This window comes from Mesoplodon densirostris, chromosome 10 (genome assembly GCF_025265405.1).
Source record: "Mesoplodon densirostris isolate mMesDen1 chromosome 10, mMesDen1 primary haplotype, whole genome shotgun sequence".
NCBI classification, from domain to species: Eukaryota; Metazoa; Chordata; class Mammalia; order Artiodactyla; family Ziphiidae; genus Mesoplodon; species Mesoplodon densirostris.
Genome location: NC_082670.1, coordinates 71,170,667 through 71,195,725, shown reverse-complemented (window position 1 = coordinate 71,195,725; position 25,059 = coordinate 71,170,667). Strand labels below are relative to the sequence as shown.

The window sequence follows — 25,059 nt, the reverse complement described above, 5'->3', positions numbered from 1 at the left end:
CATACTGTTCTGTGAAAAAAAGCTGGCTGCAAAGCAACATATTCAGTGTGATCCCATTTCTTTAAGAAAGTATGTGTGTTGATCTTTTAGCAGCCAGTGGAGAGGGTGGGCGGATTCAAGATGTCAGATGGTGAAGGAACCACAAGCACGGTGGAGGAAGGTGCAGAAGCCATGGCCAGTGCAGTGGGTGCAGCAGGTATAGCACCGACAGCCAAGGCAGGCCAGGTAGTCCTGGAAGCCCTGGTGGCTCAGGTGGCCCTGGGCAGCCTAGGCAATCCTAAGGCCCTGGCATCACAGGAGAGGAAGATGCCACAGCCGGTGGCATTCCCCATACACAGCGGGCACCCCATGCACCAGGGCCTGGTGGCTAGAGGTCCAGGGAACCCACTGCTCCAGTTCACCTTCCCTTGCCTTTGCTGTCACCTATGGAGGTGGAGATCGCCCACCAATTCCTGATCCCAAATGCTGAACTCTCAGGGACAGTTCAGAAGTAGCTCAATGTGCATGGGTGAAGACCCTGGCCAACTCCAAATTTCCATCCCCTCCTGTCTCAACCAGCTTTCTCTGGTGGTGCAGACTCTGCAGAGCTTTGTGCCCCATTTTTTGTTAACCCTTAGCAGGGAAAAGGGGGCTAAGTCTAACTCTGTGCCCCTCCTAGGCAGTGCATCCTTCCCTAGGGCATTGATTTCTGGAGTAGGTGCTACTTTATTATTGCAGCCTAACATTTTGCCTGTGATGGCCCTTGGGTGCTCAAGGTCCACAAGTTTTGTTTGGTGATTAAATGTTTGCTACTACAGAAAATGAAACTGATCTATTTTTAAAAAGTGTGTGTATATGTACACAACAGATTCATGAATATAAATGCTTGGAGAAAGATCTTAGAAATATACACAGAAAAGTAATAATGCTAGAAAAGGAAAGGAAAATAGAAGTTTTACTCAATATATGATTGAATTGTTTGAATATTTACATCAAGAATATATTCATGTCTTACTTATATAATTTTTATTAATTCCAGAACAGTCTCATCAGCAAAGTTAAAACTCAAATTACCTGGATATATCAGGAGTCGGGAGAGTAACATAAAAAAGGGAAGCCAAGAAAAGAGCATGGGAACAAATACAAAGAACAAGCTTCACTGGCAACAAGACTGCTGCTCAGGCAAGATCTCTGAGAAGCATGGGGGTAGCAGGACCCCAAGAGGGCTGAGAGCTACCTCTCAGCAAGATCCCTTCCTGAAATCCCTGCTGAGTGTCCATCCTATTCTTGGAGCCCCCACTATGCCCCACCCTACTGAGTACTCACAAGCCCAGGGCCCACCTGTGCACTATTCAGGGATGAAAATATAGTAAACTTGCTCCCCCTGTCCCAGTCATGCTAAGCAACCACACAGTTAGCACCTTGATCAGTGGTATCACGGTCACCGGAGGGAAGCCACCCCATGCAGGCTTTCCTGCCCCCGCCCACTCCTCTCTACGTCTCTCCTCCCTTAGGGAATGTAGCCAGATCAGCGGGACAATGGGGTCAGTCCTGGGGAGGGGTGGGGGGCGAGGGGGAAGCAGGTCTCTGTTACATCTGTCTGGAGGCCTGGCCTTGGCTTCCAAAGGTGTGGCTTGTGCTGCTAGGGTTTTAAGAGGTTCACCTTGAAGCCAAAGTTGCAAGAAAGAACTCCCTATGAGCCCTGTCACAAGCTGATATGCTGACGAGAGCTACTGGTCTTGTTCCAGGGTGCCCTTGCTGTACACCTGCTTAGAAAAGGGAAATTGGCTGCATCCTTACAGGAGATCCCAATAGGATAGACCAAACTTCCAACTCCAGGAGAAACACCTGGGCCCACCGACCTGGGCCCACCCAGAAGCAAGGCTTCTCCACAGGGAGGCCGCAATTCACCATGGCTGACCCTGAGCCCCATCCCTCCCTAATGTTTCTCAAAGGGTTAGACAGAGTTCCTGTCCTTGGGAAGCCTGGTGGGTGAGCCCCAGTAGCTGTTCACAGCTGCTCAGCACTGTTATACCATGAGAAAAGGAGGGAGCAAGCCCCTTTTTGCTCCGACCCCCAGTACCAAGCCTTTAGACTAAGGCAACAGTCACAGGAAAGGCTCCAGTGCCATGGTGATGGTACGCTCATGGAAGAGAGAATGGGACCAGAGGCCAGGACCCAGCTGGAGAGCAGAAGCAGTTGGGTAGAAAAGAGGAAGCACATTTATGGTCCCAAAGCAAAAAAGGGGACCCCAGAAGCAGGCTTCTGGGAGGAAAGCCTGCTGCTGTGAAAGGCAGCTGCCCATTGGAGTCTGAGGGGATGGGGTGGAGTCAGCCCAAGGCTGCTGGAATATGTTCTCCTCTTCCTGGACAAGCAAAGAATCAGGTCCAGGAGCCATCCACCATTCTTTGGGGCACATGCCCTGGCAATCACTCTGGTCCACCTAGCCTTCTGTCTCACCTGGATACCAGGTTCTCCAGGGTGTAAGACAGAGTCAAAAGGGCTGCACATGGAAGAGCTTTTAAAGGGGCACTCTGACACACTGGCCAGCAGCAGGGATCCTACAGATGACCCTGTGGGTGGACCATAAGCTTTCCACTTAGTGGAGGAATCTGGTGGAATGACCCTACAGAAGAGTCCTGTGCAGATTGTACAATGTGGCTCCACTTGCACTGTGGATCAGAGCTGATGCTGGCCCCTGGCCCACACTGAGCCTCTCTGAGTCTCTCCCCTGGAGAACTGAAATAGGGGAGGGAAAGGAAAACAGGGAGAGGGATGGGTGAGCTGTGAGTTGCCAAGATTCCCACCAGCCTGTCTGGTGAGAAGCCAGACTCACCAGGCTGCAGAAAGAAGCAGCAGGGAGGAGAAGAAGAGAAGCAGATTTGGGAGGAGAAGATGGTCTTCCTGGTCCTCATCCCTATCTGAGAGCTGACTGTAAACTACTTTTGAGCTCTGAAAGACACAACTCTGATCTTATAATATGGCCCCCTCGTTCTGACTTAAGGCTGTTCAAGTTGGATTATGATATTTCTCACCAGAAGTGTTCTTTGACCATCCGCACTCTGCTCACTTGCTCCTACTGACCTGGGGAGCCCAGGCCTGGGCCTGAGAAGAGGTTCCATTCCCAAACAAAAGACTGTTTAAGGGACTTCCCTGGTGGTCCAGTGGCTAAGACTCCACGCTCACAATGCAGGGGGCCCGGGTTTGATCCCTGGTCAGGGAACTAGATCTCACAAGCCACAACTAAGAGTTCCCATGCTGCAACTAAAAAAAGATCCCATATGCCACAACTAAAGATCCCGCATGCCACAACTAAGACCCGGCACAGCCAAATAAATAAATATATATTTTAAAAAAGACTGTTTAAGATCTCTTATGGATACCAAACAAAATCATCGACATTCCTGTCCTCAAAAAAGTCTTATGTCAGATTAAGTCCATTGTGGTACAGACTCAAGTTTTCCCAAGAAAAGGGGTCCTGCTAACCCAACATTAAACACTATTTCAGCCAAAGGGGAGAGGTGAGAGGGCAAGTGATGGCCCATATGGAGATGTCCGCTGGGAGTGGGAGGACCAGAGCTGGAGAGTTTGGGGAGCCGTCAGCACGCAGCACCTTTTGCATAGAAGCCTTGGGCAGGCCTAGTGAGAAGAAGAGATTTGGCTGAGGGCTGAGTCCTGGGGACCTCATCAGACAGGGCAAGCAGTGCCACAAAGGAGACCGACAAGTAAACAAGGACATGTTACATAACCAAGAAGGAAGCATGGTCAGGAAGGTCTGAGCCCACAGTGAGGTCTAAGCAGGTAAGGACAAGAACCTGGCCATTAGGCTGTCCCTGGAGCACTGGGAGGTAACAGGGTCAGAGAGAGAAAGAGGGAGAGACAGAGAGAGAGAGAGAGAGAGAGAGACAGAGTGTGTGTGTGTGCGTGTGTACGAGCAGCCATCATCTGAGGCTCAGGCCTGTCCAACTACAAAAAGTCTGGCAGGACACCAGCACACTGAGACCCACATGGGGGCACCTAAGAAGTTTTGCTGCTCCTTTCTCTGAACTGTGTGGCTTTGGCTGAGTCCCTCATGCTGACCCAGACTGTGGGATCCAAGTAGGCTGACTATTGCACTTCCTCTGTGAACTCAGAGCCTGCACAGACCCAGATACACAGCAGGATTAATAAATGCTTGTTGAATGAACAAACACTGAACAAAAATAAATAATGAACGAAAATGTTGGACAAAGAAACAGCATTCTCAGAATGAGAACCGTTTGAGAGCAAAGCCTTTCCTGGGGATAAAGCAGGGCCTCTGGAGAAATTAATTTTTCGGGGGAGGGTGTCGGTGGTGCTGTATAGATCCTAGGTGTCTAAACCCACCCCCCAAGGCAGGTCATGGAATAACCACCAGCACCCTTTATCAGAATCACTTATACCGATTCTGATAAAGTGGCCATGGGTCTTATTCCTGAAGGCTGTACACTCCACAAGGTCCTGGAGCTTGTGGGCTTGTTCAGAAGGTACTCCCTGCATCCATGCCAGCACATAAAAAAGGACTGAATGGGGCCTCCCTGGTGGCGCAGTGGTTGAGAGTCCGCCTGCCGATGCAGGGGATACGGGTTCGTGCCCCGATCTGGGAGGATCCCATATGCCGCGGAGCGGCTGGGCCCGTGAGCCATGGCCGCTGGGCCTGCGCGTCCGGAGCCTGTGCTCCGCAATGGGAGAGGCCACAACAGTGAGAGGCCCGCATACCGCAAAAAGAAAAAAAAAAAAAAAAAAAAAGGACTGAATGATTTCTGTCCTTGTTCCCAACTGAACCCTGAGGCCTCTGGGGCCTGACACAGAGTGGGTGCTCTACAAGAGTGAGTTGTTTGGAAGAGACTGCAGCAGAGGCCTTGCCCCTAAACTCCATCTAGTGCGGACTGGGCTCTTCTCTTCTGGCCCTGGAGCCTTATACCCCCAAGGCCACCCTGAGATTGTCATCTGCTCCCCACCCCTAGCCCACTCTACCCAGGGGCAGAGAGTGTACCAAGCAGGCCAGTCCTGCACACCGGATGTCTGATCCCTTTACTGGACACATGGAAGTTTCCTCATCCTAAAGCAGCGAGGGAGATTCACTGAACAGAGGCCAGGGTGGGCAGTCCAGGCTCCTCCTCCTGGTCCTGCCCCACCTTGCTATGGGGTTCTTGGAAACGCCCATTACCTCTCTGGCTTCAGTCTTTCCATCCATCAGCAGTGATTCTGACCCTCTATTGGCCAGAGCTACACAGAGGAAAAAATACTGTATAAGCAAAATCACTCAATTATTACTAAGTATTGTTACTATCTTTTCAAAAGCTATGTACATCTTTATCTGAATGTCTTGTTTCTCCTGAGCCACCAGTAGGGACTAAGGAAAAGGAAGCTGAGGGAGCCTGACCAAGGCCCATGTTCCCTGAAAACCTTGCCAGGAGACTCAGCCTTAATTACTCCTGGGGTCACTGCCCCTGCATCACACCAGCCTGAGAGTCCCAGAATAAGGGCTCATACGTGAGTACAGGGAACACGGGATGGTTTCCAAAAAGGCAAAGCTTCTAGTTTCCTCTTTTTTTCATGCCACTTAAAACAGGTTTTCAGTACCACCGGGAGTGGTATTCCTTGAGCAGCAGTCAAGGTCTTGGCAACTGAAAGGGGCAGTGTTGCCCCCAAGGGTCCCCACCGGGATCTATGAATTGAGGACAGGGAGGACATTTTTCTTTCTCACACCACACTCAGGGGTGTGGAGGTTCTTACCATTTAGAAAAGGACCTGGTCAAGGGGGAGGGAGGGTAAGGGAGGGAAGGATTGGGAGTTTGGGATTAGCAGAGACAAATTATTATATATAGGATGGATAAACAACAAGGTCCTACTGTATAGTCCAGGGAACTATATTCAATATTCTGTGACAAACCATAATGGAAAAGAATATGAAAAAGAATATATTTTTAAAATATTTTTTAAAAATAAAAGGAGCTGCTAGTGTGACAACTGTCCCTGGAGCCCTGGATGTGTTCCCCAGGGTTCCTCATACCTGACTGGGAACCTGGGCAGGGACAGCACAGAGGCCATGTACCTGCTGCCCCTCAGTCTGTGTTTCAGCTCAGGCAATCTAAGGGGTACACCATGCTGGCCAGGGAGATGCCAAGTACCAATGAGAGCAGGGATCCTTGGAGGGGCTCCACCATACACCCTGACAAGGCTGGGGAGTAAAGGGTAGGGTGGGGGCAGACCTGGTCTGTTGGGAGAATCTAGAGCAAGCTGCCCTGTTCTGTCTCTTCCCTTCCTTCCTTTCTTCCACAGGTTCAGCCTGCACCACAGCTCCCTGAAAGCACCCTGGCAGGAAGCCCCTCTCATCCTGGCAGTTAGCACTAAGCACTATCATTTGCAAAAGTGCTTCAGTACAGGAGGGCAGCAGAGAAGAATGCTTGGCCACTGGGAAAGACCTACTCCAGTCCACTGGCTTTGGAGCCAGCTCCGTGTACCACAGCCTGCACCCGGGCCCCAGGGCCCAGAGAAATGTACATCACAGAGTCAAATTATGTTATCTCTACCCCAGATGCCCATGAGCAGATCACTACCCCAGAGCAGCAACCACAGACCTGGAGCTCCCTCCCTCCTGCCCTCTTCCCAATCCCCAAAATCTGCCAAGGGAACCCTCTCCCACACCACAGTCCAGCCTTCCTGGAGTTTCATGAACATAAGTCAGGGTTAAGAAACAGTGATACTCTTCGTACAGTGAGAGGGTGTTCTCTGTGGCTCTGGTGGTCTGGGCTTCAGACCCAACCAGCAATGAATTCTGAGAGCCTGTGGGATGGGCCGGAACTTTCAAGTAAACTCTCTGGTCTGAGGCTCAAATTCTGTATCTATTTTAGCAGTTGTGTGTGAAGATGAGAAGGATGGACCACAGTGGGCTTTCTGAGCATCTCCCAATGAGTGAGTCAGAGCTCCCAGCGGGCAGAGACCATACCTTCAATCAAGTTTAACTCAAAGATTCTCTGTAGTAAGAAACAGGGATGCTAATCTACCTGTTCACCTTTATATCCTCAGCCCTGGGCAGGAACCAGGCACCAGTTGGCATTTAATGCCAGGCCTCTTGTGAATGCTTTCATTTCTGGCACTTCATTTGATAAAATAAATGCTTGTTGAGTTGAACATACTTGACTTGCCCTCTTAGAACTCCAGTATGGCCTCAATTTATTCCTCTTCCTTATTTCTTTCTCAGAGTGCTTGTAGGAACCAGGTGGCATCAATATTAAAGCATTTGCAGGTGAAGTGCTACTTTATGTTTTTAGCCGGGACTAGAATACCCAGTTGCCAACCTAACATCTCACTTGGACGCCTCTAAAACACAAGTTGTCCAGGAAAAAACTCCTGATCTTAGACCCCATCCTTGTTGCCCCCAGTGTGCACCAGATGCTCAGGTCAAAACTCAGGAGTCCTCCTGACTCCTTTCTTTTTCTAACCTTTCACAGCCAACCCTTCAGCCATCCTGCTGACTCTACATCCAGAATATATTCAGAAGTTGAGCACTTTTCAGCACTCTCACCCCCTCCCCACTCCCCATCACCCCCTCCTCATTCTCGTCCAGTGACCATCCTCTCACACCTGAATACTGTTCAAGCCCCTCACTAGCTCCCAGCTTCTGCCCTTGCCCCTCAGGCTTGGCAACACATAGCAAAATGTGCATTCACCATTTTGTTTCCGCATCCAACAGGAAACTATCCTACAGATACAGTGGAAAAAACACAAAATATCCCATAGATACACTGGTAAAAATACAAAATGACACAGATACTAGGTTCCTCACTGTGGTGCTATTTGTAAGAGCAAAAGACTGGACACAGGTTGATGTCCAAGGGAAAACCATAGCATGTGCACGTGAGAGAGCAGTGCCCAGATGCAAAAAGGAATCAGGAGAATTTCTATATTCTGCTATGAGGAGATCTTCAGGATATATTAAGTGAAAAAAAGGCAAAGTATAGAATAGTGTTTAGAATCTGTTACCTTTTATATAAAAAAGAAAGGTAAATAAATGTATATTTTTCCTCATATTTTCAAAAAGAAACAATGGAAAAATCTGATAAAAATGGTTTCTTATCAGGGAAGGCAGAGAACAAAGTGGAAGGCAACAAGATGGAACTAGCCTTCTCTCAATACACCTTGTTTTATTTGGAATCACATGAAAGTTTTACATAATTTTAAGAAAATTAAATGGTAAAGAAAAAATATGGTAGATGGCATTGTTCTCCATTCTTTACCTTCCGTGGATTTCTGCCCTTTACCATGTGACTTTGCAATTCCTCCCACTAGAGGTGCAGTGTATTTTCCCAGCTGCAGTAGACTCTATTTTTGAAAATAATCTCAGCGAAATTTCCAGTCTCATATGCTCTTTTTTTTTTGGCCAAGCTACACAGCATGCGGGATCTTAGTTCCCCAACCAGGGATCAAACCCACGCCCCCTGCAGTTCTAACCACTGGACCACCAGCTAATTCCCTCGTATGATCTTTTTTAAAAAATTCATTTATTTTTATATTTTGGCTGTGTTGGGTCTTCGTTGCTGCGCACGGGCTTCCTCTAGTTGAGGCAAGGGGGGGTTACTCTTCGTTGCAGTGTGCAGACTTCTCATTGCAGTGGCTTCTCTTGTTGTGGAGCACGGGCTCTAGGCACATGGGCTTCAGTAGTTGCGGCATGTAGACTCAGTAGTTGTGGCTTGTAGGCTGCAGAGCGCAGGCTCAGTAGTTGGGGCGCACGGGCTTAGTTGCTCCGCAGCATGTGGAATCTTCCCGGACCAGGGCTCAAACCCACGTCCCCTGCATTGGCAGGCGGATTCTTAACCACCGTGCCACCACGGAAGCCCTCATATGCTCTTATAGAACCTGGACACTCCCAATCAAGAGATGGAGTCTGCCTCCTCCTCTCAAACCTGGGCAGGACTTTGTGACTGCCCCAATGAATGGAGTGTGGCGGAAGTAACAATTCACATCTTTTGAGATTAGGTAATAAAGGCAGCACAGTCTCCACCTGACTTCCTTTCTCAGGACACCCTTGGAACCCAGTAACCATGTTGTGAGGAAGCTCAATCTAGTCCACATGGAGAAGCACTGAGGCCCTCCCAGCTAATAGCCAGCATCAGCTGTAAGACATGTAAATGACGACGACATGTCAAATGATTCCAGTCCCCAGCCTTCAAGTCTTCCAGCTGAAGCTCCAGACATTGTGAAGCAAAAATAAGCCATCCCACTGTGCCCTGCCTGAATTCCTGACCTACAGAATCTAATAAGCAAAGTAATGGATGTTTTATACCACTGAGTTTTGGGGTAATTTGTTAGGTAGCCATAGTAACTACAGTACCACACCTTGATTTTGGGCTTAACTAAAAATTGCTTTGACTAAAGAAATGTTAGAAGATGTGTCATTTCAAGCAGAGGCTTGAAATTGTGTGTGGTTAGGTATGCCCTCTTGTGCATCTGTCACCACCATGGGAAGAACATGCCCTGGCTAGCCTGCTGTCTGAGGAGGATGAGAGACACGTGGAGCAGACCTGGACTCACCTACAGCTTGAAGCCCAGCCTAGATCAATGAATTCTAGCCAGCATGCAGATGCATGAGTGAGAATGAAAAACTGCTGTTTGAAGCCACTGAGTTTTGGTTGACTTACTGTGCAGTATGACAGTGGCAACAGGTAAGTGATCAAAAAGTAATCCTTACAAACTGAACACAAACTGGAAAAAAAAACAAACCTTAATTGTATAGCCTCTTAGTAGCATAACCACACAGAGAAGAATCATTTCTAATAACTCTAAAACACAGAACTTTGGGACTTCCCTGGTGGTCCAGTGGTTGAGACTCCACGCTCCCAATGCAGGGAGTCCGGGTTCGATCCCTGGTCAGGGAACTAGATCCCGCATGCTGCAACTAAAAGATACCACACTCAGAAACGAAGATCCCGCGTGCTGCAACTAAGACCTGGTGCAGCCAAATAAATATTTTAAAATAAATAAATAAAACACAGAACTTTGACTACACATTCCTGAAAATATATAAACTAAGGACAAAAGAAACTACAAGCGAATTTTAAACTACATTCATTAGTATTAGTAGTAAAAATATCTATCATTATTTTGAAATAAGTACACATATATACATTACATATATATAATAGTCTATATATATGCAAGGTTTGTTTGGATTCTGATTTGAACTCTCAAAAGTCATTTTTGGAAATCACATTTTTCTCTGAACCCCTCCATACATACATAAATAAAAATCTGTGTTTTCTCTTGCTAAAAGAATTTTTTTAATTAAAAAAATTTTTAAATAAGAAGTCATTGTTGAGATAATCAAGGAAAATTGAACATGGACTAGGTATTAGGTTATATTAAGAAATTACAGGGAAGATCCCACATGCCGTGGAGCACCTAAGCCCGTGCGCCACAACTACTGAGCCTGCGCTCTAGAGCCCGCGAGTCACAACTACTGAAGCCCACGCACCCGGAGCCTGTGCTCCACAAGAGAAGCCACCGCAATGAGAAGCCCACACACCGCAACAACGAGTAGGCCCCGCTCGCCGGAACTAGAGAAAGCCCGCACGCAGCAACAAAGACCCAACACAGCCATAAATAAATAAATAAATACATACATACATAAATAAATAAAGTTGAAAAAAAATTACAGTTAACTTTGTTGGCTGTGATAATGTCATTGGATTAAAGTTAAAATATCTTTTAACTATGAGAGGTACATCCTAAAGTATTTATGAGTGAAATGATATGTTAGGATTTTGACTGAAAATAATCCAGCCAAAAAAAAAATATTGGAGGAGTATAGATGAAACAAGTTGGCAAAACACTGATCGTTGTTGAAGCTGGGTGATGGGGTCACAGGAGGGAGTTCACCATACCATCTTCTCTCCTTTTATGTGTGTTTGAAACTTTCATCTGCAGAGCACTTGCTGCCCCTAGGGACATCTAACCTACAGAGCCAAAGGCCAGCGCACCCCAGAGGCCAGCATGACCTCGCCAACCAGGGAAGGACAAGCCTGCACAGGGGCTGCCACGGCTAAGATGCAAGCAGTGGCTGACTCTCCAATCCAGCCCTGTCTCTGCCACTGTCCTCAGCTGGCACCACTCCAAACCCAAGCTAGCAAGGCTGTGGCCTCTAAAACCCAACACTGGCCACTCAAGATCAGATAAAGGGGTTTGGAAAGTGGGCTCACAGGGCCATAGGAAAGGGACAAGTTCACATAGCATGATTACTGAAACAATCACACTGCCTTAGTTATTACCCCAGTTCAATGGACAGAGTCAGGATCCAAAAGGGTTTCACTAGGTTGGAAGAGATCTCTAAGTACAATCAGAGATGTCATGGCAGGGACCCATGCAGAACCCCCAAAGATTCACACTCAGGTCACACAAGCCCAGGATGGAGGGAACCCAGCCTTCATGCTGAGATGCCCAGCATGAGGCTGGACAACTGTGGGGTGCAGTGCCAGACAGTGCTCAGAAAGGTGTAGGATGGTGTTCTCAGGCTACATGAGCCAAGGCCCCTCATCCTTCAGACTGTGTCACTCACAGTCCATGTGACATGCTGAGCCCTGAGCCCTGTTCTCTGAGCCTTCCTGTCCTCAGGATCTGACAGTCTTGGGCAGGACAGCCCAGGTCAGCAAGGGTCCCAGAGTCACATTCCAGCCACAGGAGCTGGAGAAGCCTAGAGAGAAGACCGGGGTTGAGGAGGTGAGAGCACAGTGAGCTCCTGCCAAACCTGTGAGCGGATAAGTCAGCCGGCCCAGAGGGCAGAGCCAGGACCCAGAGACAGGAGGTATAAGGAGACACACAAAGGGAAAGAAGAACTTTCCAACAGTGGAATCATCTGCCTGGGAGGGACCAGAGGCCACGGACCACTGGGGTATTCACACCAAGGCAGAGCTCCTGCCTTCAAGGAATATGGAAGCAGCCATTCCGATATCCATTTGGTGTTGGATTAGATGCTCAAAATAAAAGGAGGACAGAGCAAACATATCACGTGCTGAAGCTAAACCACGCTCCTGAAGGACATGGCCTCACGTGCCAGACCTTGACATTGGAGGAGACCTGGCCTGAGCCCACAGAACCCACGGAGCTACAGGAGAAACTGCAGCGAGTACCACATCCATCTCCTCACTCTACAAGTGAAGGAAGCTGTACAACTGCCAACTGGAGGGGGCAGAACTCAAGTCTCTTTCAGGCCAGCCCTTTCCATGCCCCACCTCCCCCACCACGAAGTGTTTGCCAACTCTGGCTCCCCTAGAAATCGTGAGCACACTGGCTGCTGCCAGAGCACCTGTGGGATACGGATGGGACAACACTCAGGAGATAAGCAGTCGAGCACGGCTGGGAAAAGGGATCCTGCAGCAGGCTCTGCAGGTCCAGGTGGGAGCCTTGCTGGCTGGCCAGCCAACCCAGTAGAAGGATGCCAAGATCTTTTCAAGAGCCCGTGTTTACCAGGAGCAACCAATTGGCAAGGCAGCAGCCAGTCCCTCTCCTGGCTCCAGGCTTGATTGTGAGGTCATTTTGTCCACTCCGGAAGATCTCTGGGGCACAATGGAAGAGCAATCCTCTTCATTTAAAGCTCTTCTAATTAACCTAAAGGCTGCACGTTGTACTTGTTTTCTCTCCTCTGTGAAGCTGAACAGTGGGAAGCATCCCCCTTCCTTTTCAATCATCTCACAGAAATAAGCTGTCAGAGGTGGAGGGGACTTTGGAGATTATTTAGTTAAATTTCTCATTTTACAGATGGAAAAAAACTGAGGACCTACCCAACACGTACAGCCAGTTTCAGGCAACATCGGGACTGATTAAAACCTGAGTTTCTGACCCCCACCCAGGATGCTTCTACCATTCTTCATCCCCCACCCCACCCTACCCTGTCCTTTGCTCAAATGTCCTACTTCCAGATCCTTTTCCTGTCCTCAAGGCCCTCCCATCCTCTTGCTAAATTTTCCATCTTCTGAGAGCAGGAGGCAGGGAAGTGACGTGGTGCTCCAGCTGTGCTCAGTGTATGGCATTTGGGTTTGCTAAAGTCAGCTAGCTGGCTGTTCTTCTGAATCTCTCATGTTAGACCTTTGGAGCTCCCAACAGAGTAAGTTAGTGCTGTGAATGTGTTTTGTAAGCTGTTGAACACCATACAAATATGTGCTCTACTATTTTAGAAGATGAAATAATACAAACCCTTTTAATCGTGTGCTCATTTCTCTTACCTCTGTGAGACAAAGAGAAGGTAGGAGCAAACTCTAATTTAAGGAAGTTGAGGGTAAAGATCTGAACTAAAGTCTCTCTTTCTCTCCTATCACGCTGTGAGCCCTTTTGAGGGCAGAGCCCATATCCTGCGCCTTCCTTTGTTCCTCACATTTCACCCGGGGACAGGCATCCAGTAGCTGCTCAGCAAAGGGTTTCCTGAATACGTGGCTGAACATCACTTTAAAGTCCTCCTACTTCTAAGTAGAATTTAACTGTAGAAATCCCTCATAACTGCTCCCATATACAAAAAGTGCAGACGATCCTTATTACCTACCAGCACACACGAACGTATCCAATGTATGGATGCGACTACCAGGAAATTTCCTTACCTCTCCTTTCCTCCTAAGCACCCAAGTGTCTTACTGGTTCTTCCAGCATCCCTGGCAGGGGGGCAGGCTCATCCCCCTCCCTGAGCCTGGGGCACTGGAGAGCTTGGGCTCCTCTGGGTACAGGGGCAGTCCCAGATGGGACCAGGTTGGGTGATCCTTGTGTGAGCTCCTAGACAAGCTGCTGAGGCTCTTTGATCTCCTCAGTGGTTGGGACCAAGTCCTTCCACTACTCCTTAGGGAAAATCTCTTCCTCACCTTTAGCCCTGACAGCAGTCCCACCACTTCAGAAGCAGCCAGGCCTCTCCAAAGAAATCTGGATTTGATCTCAAGGGTGACCTAAAGTTCTCTGGAGGCTCCCAATATGCCTCCATGTGACTCTCCTGTTAGAAAGAAGTGGAGATACCACGTAAGAGGTCTCTGCTAGAGCAAGGCTCTCTTAACCCTAGACGCCCCGAAGAGCAAAGTACAGGAAGGAGAGATCAAAGCAGCCCTGAGACCAGCCTGGGCACCCAAGGTTTAGCACAGATCAATCAGGGAGCATGCTCGCTTCTCCATCCTACAGGCACAGCTGACCAGAACCTGAAGTATAAGACACATGCACTGAGAGAATGCCAGAAAGGCACAGGTCCCCACCAGAGGTCCAATCCACGGTGGGGGTGGGACACCAGAATTCATCTCCCTTACCATAGGCCTGGGTCCTAATTCATTCCCCAGCTACAATCAGCTTCCACCACTACACTGGTGAATGGAGATGGCAGAAGGCCCTACAGGAAAGGAACCTGCGCAAGTCCTACGAGTGCAGTACCAAGACCAGCATAACATGCCCCTGGCACCAACTGAGATAGGAGTCCCCACAGCTGGATTGTCCACCAAGTCCCAGCTTACTAGGAGGGCCTCAAGTCCTAAAGTGACACTTGGCCCTTGCTGCTGGCAGGTAGGTCTCAGCCACCATTTCACCATTTTAAAAAGTGAGTCCCTGGGAAGGAAGGATGAATAAGGCCAGGACAGATGGGGCCTGCAGGAGCTGTATGGCCAGGCAGGTGGAGTGAGGAATAAATGTGTGTAAAACACCTAGAGGAATGACTATGGTGGAACAGGCACCCAGCAATGGTAGTGATAACTATTACGACAGCTTTGCCAACCTGTCTCCACAGTCAGCACCAACTGATTGCGTATGGTCCACAGGCTCCAGGTACAGATTCTCCCCAAGTAGCCCACACATAGCAAGGTCTGTCCCTCCCCACATCCATCACAGACTAGGGGAAAGGGCCCCATTCAAATGTGCAGGACCTATGAAAAGGGGGAGGATTTACTGAAGCCCCAAATCCTCTCTCCTAGCAGCCTGCTACTTACATATACAGGGAAGGCTCCCCCTGTTATGCTGGAGTGAAAAGGTGTGATCCAGGACTCTGAAAGCTTTGACTTCTTAAACTCAGAGCCAAACCTACTCAGTGGAAGGAGAACTTTAGAAAAAGAACAGAAAAGTGGCCCACTGTGTTGTTCTCTGGTTCCCAAACTAGTCCAAAGTCTAGATCTACTTTCAACAAACTCTCAGTCCCTTCACATCTGAAGCCCTCAACGAACTCTTTCTTAAAAAGCTAGAATTTCTTGGCCAAAAAGAGAAATGTGATTCTGAATGGCTTCTAGATGTAATTCCCAGTTTTCGGGAAAAATAAGGGAGAGAAGAACATCTTAAATGACACCACAAGGATACAATCAGCATAATCCAGAATATGAGAAACCACAGGACAAATAACACAGCCAATCGTAAATTGCAACGGGGAAAAAAGGAGAAGGAACATATAGATTTAAAGAAACTGAAGAGATGTATCAGACAAATGCAATATGTAGACCCTGTTTAGTTCACAGTTCAAACAAACCAATTGTAAAAATAAATTAATAAGATAATCAAAAAAATTGAACCCTGACAGGATATTTGCTGAGATTAAGAAGAGAATGTTAGCTGTTTAGATGTGATCATGGTGCTGTGGTAATGTTTTTACAAATCCCTTATTTCTTAGAAATAGACACTAAAATATTGATGATGAAATGTTGGGATATCTCAAAGATGGGGGTGGAAGTGAGGGAGACAGATAAACTTAACCAGCCATGAGCTGATGATGGTGGTGGCTGGGCAATGGGAACCTGGGAGCTCATTAACTTATTCTCTCTACTTTTATGTATGTATGTTTGAAATTTTCCATAATAAAAAGTTTTTTTTTAATAAAATAGACTTCCTCCCCTTAATGCACCCATAACTTTTTTTTTTGAATCTGCAGCATCTTATCAGTCTTACTAATGCTAGGAACAGCTATATTATCAAAACTGTCCCTCTCTCCCTGGCAAGAAATGCAAAAATGGTTGCCCGCTTTGGGTGAGCTTTTGACATCATCACCATTCAGATGTTAGGTCACTTAAGCGCAAACTCCATGACATGCCCTCCATGAGAATCCAATGGCCTCACGTGATCTCTAAATAATAAAGGATCATTATTTCCAAACCTAACAATTGTATCCTTTCATTTTAGCCTTACAAATTAATCCCAGATTTTTCTAGAGCCTGACTGATAGATGACATAGTATAACAAGTCTGGCTAATCCCAAACCAGAGATACTATGCCTGACAAATCCATTCATTCATTCATTTTTTTGTTTTTTGCGGTACATGGGCCTCTCACTGTTGTGGCCTCTCCCGTTGTGGAGCACAGGCTCCGGACGCGCAGGCTCAGCGGCCATGGCTCACGGGGCCCAGCCGCTCCGCGGCATGTGGGATCTTCCAAGACCGGGGCACGAACCCGCGTCCCCTGCATCGGCAGGCGGACTCCCAACCACTGCGCCACCAGGGAAGCCCCATTCATTCATTTTTGAGATATAATTATGGCAAACCCATCTTGAGAAAGGAACTCTGGGTATGGTTCTCAGAGCAGCTTCAACCACCTTCCAGCAAATGCCCAGGCTCTCTGTGCCCAGCTGCCTTTGGCTCAAGATGTCTCCCTGGACTGGAAGTGAGTGAGAGCTCAGCACTGATCACCAATTTCAATGGGGTAACGAGCGGAAGGCGCCTTACCTGGTTTGCCCCAGCTTTCCACACCCCTGCACTCGGCCCCAATCTCTGCTCACTGTCCCTGCCTGTGTAAACCACGCTCCTCATGTCATTTCTATCTCTCTCCACCTCTCAGATCCCCATCATTCTCCCAAGGAGCCTTGGGATTCTCCTTCTTTTGAAGCCTGGCTCTGTCTCTCCACTCTTCTCACTTGACAGCCCTTCTATAAGCACTACCTATTTGACACTTCTCAGACACTGAGCTGCCTACAGTGTCACTCCTAGGAACCTTCCGTGACTTTGTTCTCTGAGAGCTCTTCAAGAGCTATTTGACCAACCAGACTGTGAGGTGCTATAGGACAGGGGAGCATGATATATTCTTCCAGACCTCCACAAAGCCCAGCACAGTGCTTGCTCTTGATACCAGTAAATATACCTTGGTTGATTGACTAAAGATCAATTTGCAAATGTCAAAGTTCTGCAAGTCCACAGAGCTGGTGTAGGTTAAACAGGCCACCACTGGTCTACGTGGCTTCTTTGTGCAATTTTTTTAAAAGGTGCTTTCTGGAGTACTCATAAAATTTCTCTTGAACTGGTGATGTGTGTACAAGTAAAATCCCATCAACTTGGGACCTTCACTGTACATCAGGCATTCCACCATAAAAATAAGTGAATGAATGAATAAGTGAAAGGTGCCCCTTCCTGTAGGAAGATGTAGCCCATACCACGGCATATAGCTTGGAGCCTGAGATAGAGTTCAGCCTTCGCTGACCTGGCACTCCTTGGGAACGGCACAACGTATATAACTGCACATGTGACCCTGAGACCAGAAGCCGAGAGCCCTGCCTTGAGAGACTCTCTGATGCCCAAAGTGCCATATCATCCAAACAGGTTAAGAAGCAGCACTATGGGTGTGGTGGCACTGCTACTCACAGGATTCTAGTCAAGCTCTTCAGCCACAGATGCTGGAGCCGCCCCCTCGCAGAACCCAAGTCAGCTCAGTATGAGGATGGAAAGACTAATTCAACCTGGGGTGACAAGGGGTCATACAGCAACAGGAAAGAGACAGGAATCAACTCCCCCAGGACCTCAGTTCCATTCCCTTTTGGGATTAGTAAAATGATCTCCCCCTTACCTGACCCTCCACCTACCTCTATTCACAATATAATTCCCCCAAATTCACAAGCTGGCTTGAAACTATGCCAATGCCTTTCCTGAATGCCCAGAAGCACATGCCACAGTGCTTTTTCTCCATCAATGGGCCAATCTGTTCAGCAGCATCTCAGAACAGAACATGCTAAATTTGGCATCAGGTACCTGAGACGCTCTGGTAAGAGAAAGTAGAAGCCATTCTGATGCTGAAGGAGAGACGTATCATGGAGATGCAGCTCAGCTGAGATGCTCTGACAAGCAGATATCAGCTGGAAGAGTAAATCCCATCTCCTAAGGGGCCCCAATTCAGAGCTTTGGTGACAAATAGCCAGCTCACCCCCTGAGCCTGACAGCTGTAGGACCTTAGCTCCACAGGTCCATATGTGCGCCTTGCCCACAGCCAGGAGTGAGATATGTGACTGCTAAATCCAGCAGGAGCCCATGGTTCCCTAACCCACAGTAGTTCATGGGTCTGCCCTGTAGCAGAACACATAGACAGGGTAGAAATGAAATACTGAAAAGGAATATGAATAGACACTAGCCTCTTCCTGTGTCTTTAAGCTACCCAAGTCCTTCCAAATTTTCATATGCTTGGCTCTGCAACATTAGATAAACTACAAGCAGAGTAGCCTGTTTGGTTATCAGAAGAGAAATGTCAAATTTTCCATATAGAGAACTCCTAACAACAATGTGTTTTTCCACTCAGCCGTAGATGCTTTCCTTTGGAAGGAGAGCTCTAAAGCCTGAGTGAGCCTCCGCCAAGCTAAAACTCAAACAGCAGCTCAACACGCAGCAAAATGGACAGTATTTGCAGTGCTAAGAACTGTGTGCTATCCAACTGCATTACCATAATAGCTAATGTAAAATGGGCAAATCCCTCCTCTAAAAGGGATGGTCACAGGCTGGCCTGTCTGTGGCAGGTTTCAGGCTACTAAGAGCCTTTCATTATTGTTAATTGTCTAAGAAACAACTTCTGAGAAAATAAGCACATGAGAGGCACAGTTGGGCAGCTAGAGAATCAAAAATTATGCTCCCTCACAGTTTATGTGCTCCCACACAGAGAAGCCAAGGCAACAGTATCAGCAGACTCACATGGATCCAGAAGCACTCCCCAGTTTTGCTACTCCCCAGGTCTATTTGGTGTAAAGATAATGCCTTTCATTTTATCTTGTTGTCTCTTGGTAGCTTTCCTGAGTTTTCAGTCTACTGATTTATTATATATTGGCATTTCCTTCCACTGCATTTACTGCCACTTGATTGTTTATAGGACCTCGGGATGCATTTTAAACAAGCTGGTTTCACAGTATTTGATCAGATATGTTCTGTTTAAAACATTCCACTGATTTGAGGTGGTAATCTAAATCATAAGACGAGAGAACATATTTGGTTCTAGATGATTCAACTACATTTTTGCTTCACCCCAAAGTGTTTCACTAAACCATTGTGAAAGCACATGACCCTGTTAGTATTTATGAGCCTAAATAAGTACCTTTTGGTGTCCAGCGGCATTTTCCCTTCCTCCAAAGATGATTTTAGCCACTAAATGCCTGAGGAAAGTGCATGACCAAGTTCATGGTTCAACTATTTCCACATCTTTCTGTTCCTCGCAGTGACACTTATCTTCCCTGACAGCCACTCCCATTGTGCTCTTTCCTTGGCCCAACACAATGGACACATGCAGACTCCAGCAGACAGGGAGGACGCTTTCCCTCCCATTGCTCCCCAGTGCAGAGGGACCCGGCAGAGGTTACATAAGCCCCTCCTTAGCCCGGCATTGGGGAGGAAGCGAATTTGGGGTTCGTGATGGAGTCACGGTCTGCAGGCCCGGACTGACCCTCCGTTCACCATTCTGCTTTATTAAGGCAGGGCGGCTGTAAAGGGAGGGTCGCTTCCCGCGACCACCTGCTCATGCCAAACCAGCTGGGTTCTAAGTGTGGCCGGACGTCCGACCTCGCTGTCCAGACTAGACCGCAGGGTCGTGGGCCCCGGCCCCGGCCTCGGCCTCAGGCTACAGATCCCCGCCCCCCGGGCGCCGCCGTGTCCCGCACTTACGTGCCCGGGCCGGCACCGGGCCCGGGGCTTGGACCGGGTGGTCCGGCGGTTGCCCGCGCCCCGCCTGACGCCGGGAGCTGTCCTCCACCAGCCGGTGCTGAAGGCGGCTTCCCTGCGCCGGGGCCGGGGCCGGAGCCCCCGGGCGGCAGCGGCCCGTCGCCAGCGCCGCCCTCCAGGCTGGCCTCGTTGCCCATGGCGGGCGGGCGGGCGGGGTCGGGGTCGCACTGGGCCCGGGCCGGCGGTTCCCGGGCTGCTGCTCATACACTCCGTGGCCCCGCCGCAGCCGCCGCCGCCGCCGACGCCATCATCTCCCAGCTCTGCTCGCGCCGCCGCCTGCCGCTGCGCATGCGCGGCCCGGGTGCCCCTTCCCTGCGCACGACGCCCCCCACGCGTGCGCGCGCTCCCGCCAGCCCGTGAGGCCTCTAGTACACGAGCCAGAAGCGGGGTCGCGGGGAAACAGCCGCCGGCGCCAGCGCATGCGCCGTCTGAGGCCGACGCGAACAGCGAGTGCTACCAGGAGCCTAGCGGCGATTGGTGGCAGCTTCCCACCCAACCAGGATTGGAGGGACACGGATCACGAGAAGGGGCCGTGGGGGCGTCGCGCCGTGCCCTGCCCTGGAGTCAGTGGCGCTTTCTGACTCGGAGAACTTGGGAGTGGGAGCCCTCATTTGGGTAACTTCAGTGTCCCACCTGGCAGACTTTGTGGGAACAGGCCTCAGAGAGGGGACACCGAGTGTGTCATTAAAGGATGTTTAGGAGTTGGAAACGCAAATAAACAAGAGTGTTAAGAGGCACAATGTCATGGAAGGACGGAGATAAAGGATGCTGGGTGATGGGGCTGGTTATGAGGGTCTCAAAGGCTAGCTGGAGGGTGAAGACTTTATCCAGATGGTGCAATGGGAACCATCTGGGATTCATTCTGAGGCCTGGTCCCGCGGGACAGGAGTCTCAGGAAGTGTCCCTGGGAAAGGTAGAGGGTGTGTCAGGGCTGGCCTGAAGCCAGATGGAAGGATGCCTCAGCAGGCCCTGGGACAGTGACCTTGGAGATTGGGAAGAGGAATTGATATTTCTTAGAGGCTTTGAGCTGCGGTTCCCAGGGACTGTTCCCAGATGAGGGGCTGCAGGCTGCCTCTGCATTAACCATTACCTCACTTTCACAGACTTAAGTGTTTGCATACTACTCTGCCTCCTGGCTTCTCACACAAACCTGTGCTTTCCTGAGGGAGAATATTTCTTAGAAGATCCAGACTATATTCCAAACTATTCCTGGATTCATAAATCATGGCTGTGTAGAAGAACTTGAGTAAATTTGGACCCATTTTACAAACCCATTTAATTCTCCTGATGATGAATATATCAAAAGGGATGTCAGCAGTTCTAACCTGACCTGGACTAATCCAGGGATCCCAATGAACACTGATAACCAGGCTGATGGACAGATCTTGGCTGGGCCTTCCCATACACTCTGATCTGCTCCCCCCCAACCTCTGGGATGGAGTTTCCATGAAGCCTGGATCGCTGACTTGACTACCTGACTCTGACTGCATGGGATGATGAGAGCCTCTCTGCCTATGTTATGATGGTCTTCACTATGTTTCCTCCTGTGTTTCAATCATCTTTGTGTCTGGTGACTACGTGTGCACATCTAGGCTCCACAAGGATCCACACCTCACTCCTGCCACTTTCCAAATGGGGCCTTGGCAACTGACTTAGGCTCACCAAGCCTCCATTTCCTAGCCTGCAAAGTTATAATAATACTAGCCCTTCTAACATGGGGGATTATAAGAGTGGAGTGGCTGATACAAATAAAACAACAAGTGCCCAGCATACACATGACCAACTTTATTATTAGTTGTCCCTCTGGTGGGTGGTCTGGGATTTGGGGTTTTTGTGCCACACCTGTTCTCCTGCGGAAGAACGTGTACAAAGGCACTATGGGCAGGCCAGTGACCTGACCTTGGCCCGACCCAGGCCCTTCTGGCTTCACAGACACCAGTCAGTGTGGGCTGGGCCACTTGATAGCGGGGGAGAGAAGGATGTTTGTTTTCTGTTTTTGTAGAAGCCATAGGAGCTGTGGCTTTCCACAGATTTAAATCAACATGTCCCTGGTACCAATGGGGGTAATTAGCCCTACCCAGGCAGCAGGCCTGGGGAGTTGTCTGCCTCAGAGTGGATTGCTGGCTGTTAGCAGAACTCCACGGTCTTTGCTGCCTTGGTGACAAAGGACACAGTACAGTAGAGACCTGGAAGTGTGGGTTAGTGGTTCCCCTACCTTCCTTTCAAACTCTCGGTCCCACTTCCTCTGAGAAACATCGCCAGGAACATGCCTGCCCTGTCCACATCCACCCCTGGCATTCAGCCCAGGGACTCCTGCCAACCATGGGATGGTGCTGGCCTCTGGTTGTCTGGGGCTCTGATTCAGTCTCCAGTTTTTACTCATTGTTCCAGGGGTTGTTTCCTTCCTCTTGACCTACAGTGGGCATTCCTCAAGAGCAGGACATTGTCTGGCTTTTCCTATCCCCTGGGCTGGCTTTCAGCAGGACCTCAGGGGCTAATGATTGGGCTGAGTTCTCTTTGCAGCTCTGAGCATTTCCCTCACTTGCACTTCCAAGGGCTTCACCAACCACCAGGCTAAAAGCACACCAGAGGAACCTTTGGCTGTAGCTCCTGCAACACTGCATTTGGGTTGTTGACTTAATGAGTAAAAGGAGGGCACTGAGGTTGTGTCCAGAGTGTCTCCTGGTGGAGGGGTCATAGACAAGCTGCCTATACTGACCTAGGAGAATTCACTAGGCTTGACTTCATGACAAGTGAATGCACAAATCTGTTGGTTTGTGCAAATCAGCTGTGTGGTATGTCTGGTACCACTCCCTCCTTCATCCAGCTGCTACCTGGCCAGGGATGGGATGGACCTGGAGACCCTACAGAAGCTTCCCAGCCCCCTAAACTTCACTTGCCAAACGCATTTTCTTCCCACTTCGGTGTGACACATGACACATAGCAGTCATTTTGGAGAAAGACCAGATGGGAGGAGAATCAGTCCACATGCCAAAACAGAACTGATGGATGGACACATGTCCACTTACTTCTCCAGTCTGTGCTCTCAAACACTTATAGAAGACCAGAGGGAAAATGAAATCAGGGGGAAAAAATCTATCCAGGTAGGAAAAGGCCTAGTCAGAGCCAGCTTGCTGCTGGGATTTGTAGAAATGATTAGTCACTGGAAGGCAAATCTTGGAAGAATGAAGAGATGCAGGGCCTCAGGAGCTGCACTTGGATGCCAGCTGGGCCATGGGCAAGGCAACAGGCATGCAAGCCCATGCACAGGGGGTCAGAGTGCAGACTCTGAGGCTGTCTTGCTTCCCCACACAATCCAGTTTACCCTGGGCTGCTACTTTCAGCATGGTGACCTCCACAGGGAGGTTCAAGAGCCAAAGATGAAGATGCCGACGGTGGTGAAGAGGAATGACTAACTTTGCAGGCAAGAAGAGGAGGTAGAGAGTGTGGAGATGAGAGAGAATGACAAAGGATGACTGAGGACAGTTCTGGATGACGTGTTGCTACGGGCTTTGGACTATTCCAGAGAGGCTGGGAGAGCTGGCTTCCATCTACAGGGCCCCCTGACCTCTGCACTCTTCTTTTTGTTGTAGTGATGCTGAGGCTTATCTCACCTCCCAGTGAGAAGCAACTTGGGAAATTGGATCCCGGTGTGCATTCCTCCTCTGGGGTGGAAAAACAGGACTGAAGAGGAAGGAAGGAAGCCCAAAGAAACAGAAGGTTTCCCTCCTGGCTGAGGTTTATCAGCACTACCCACTAACATGGGGAATAAGGCAGCTCTCAAGCAAGCCTAAGGCTGGTATGAGGCTACAAACAAGAAACCTGATCGAGCTTTGTCCTGCTCAGCAGCTCATCTGGGCTGGCTAGGACAATTTTGCTTGTGTACTAGGGTCTTCAGAAGACCCATGCCCTTTGTAGAGTAGGAAAAGGGAGCAAAACTGAAAGGTATAGAATTTGCTTGATGCCTTGTCTGCATACTTCCTTTACTGTTGCAATGTGCAAATCTTTACTTGAATTATGTGAAAAAAGCCAGTAAAAAAATCATCGGAAATGTTTATCACCAGCCTAGTCCCACCGCCCATGCATTGCTCCCAAGAAAGTTAATTAAGGCCCATTGCTATTAGAGTTATGTGCTTCCAAAGGCTTGTTGTGACATAATGAAGACATGGTTCCTCCAAGTTGTAAGTGTCCAAGTCAAAACATGCTGCTTTCCTTGCCCCTCTGCCTTCCCCCAAACAGGCCTCCAGGCTGGCTTTGCAGATCTCATTCATGCGTGCACGCACACTCATCCTCCTTCAGCCAGTGCATACCTAACTCTTACTCGGTGCCAGGCCCAGTGAAGACTGTGGGAACTTCCCTCAATGAGTTCAGTTTGCAGAAGGGGAGAGACAAGCACATAAATGGTTTCCTGTAAACTATAGAAAATGCTACCTCGGGACTTCCCTGGTGGTCCAGTGGTAAAGAATCTGCCCTCCAATGGAGGGGACGCAGGTTGGATCTCTGGTCAGGGAACTAAGATCCCACATGCCGCGGGGCAACTAAGCCCGCGCCACAACTACTGAGCCCGCGCACCACAAATAGAGAGAGAAAACCTGCCTGCCGCAATGAAAAGCCTGCACACCACAACAAAAATCCCACGTGCTGCAACGAAGACCCAACACAGCCAAAAATAAAATAAATAAATAATGGGGAAAAAAAAAAAGAATATGCTACCTCAGTTACTATTGCAGTCCTTCCCACTAGGATCCCAGTTTCCATGGAGTTGCTTCCACCTACCTCTGGATGGGGAGCACGGGGAACAGGTCAGGTGGCAAGTCATGCCTCTATGCCCTCTCCTAACCAGCCCATGTATCCTACTCCAGGCAACAGAGGATCAGACATGACTTGGACACTTCACGGGAAGGGAAAGCTAGTTCAACCCCTTCATCAGACTCAGTTCCACATGTCTTCAGGGAAGTCTATTAAAGGGAACCCTACCTCCTGACCCTCTGTGGCTCCACTGCTGCAAACCCAAGCCCATTACTGAGAATTAACCTTTACCACCAGGGATTTCAGGCCATGGGACATAGCTACTCTCTGCACTGAGCTTTGTCTTTGTCCTGATCAGAGTGGATTATAATAAGGTTTGTTTGTCCAGGGAGCTTCCAGGAGCCACTGGAAGAATTCCTGC

The 25,059-nt window shown here is 49.0% G+C and overlaps 1 protein-coding gene across 1 annotated transcript in view; it reads right to left on the bottom strand.

Annotated features, from left to right (window-relative positions):
- Nucleotides 1-20,026, bottom strand: part of BSN (bassoon presynaptic cytomatrix protein) — an 85,411-nt gene extending 65,385 nt beyond the window's left edge. The window contains exon 1 of the mRNA XM_060110586.1: nucleotides 19,833-20,026. Coding sequence (XP_059966569.1) covers nucleotides 19,833-20,026 — 194 coding nt within the window. The remainder of the gene's footprint in view (nucleotides 1-19,832) is intronic.
- Between the last annotated feature and the right edge of the window lie 5,033 nt (nucleotides 20,027-25,059).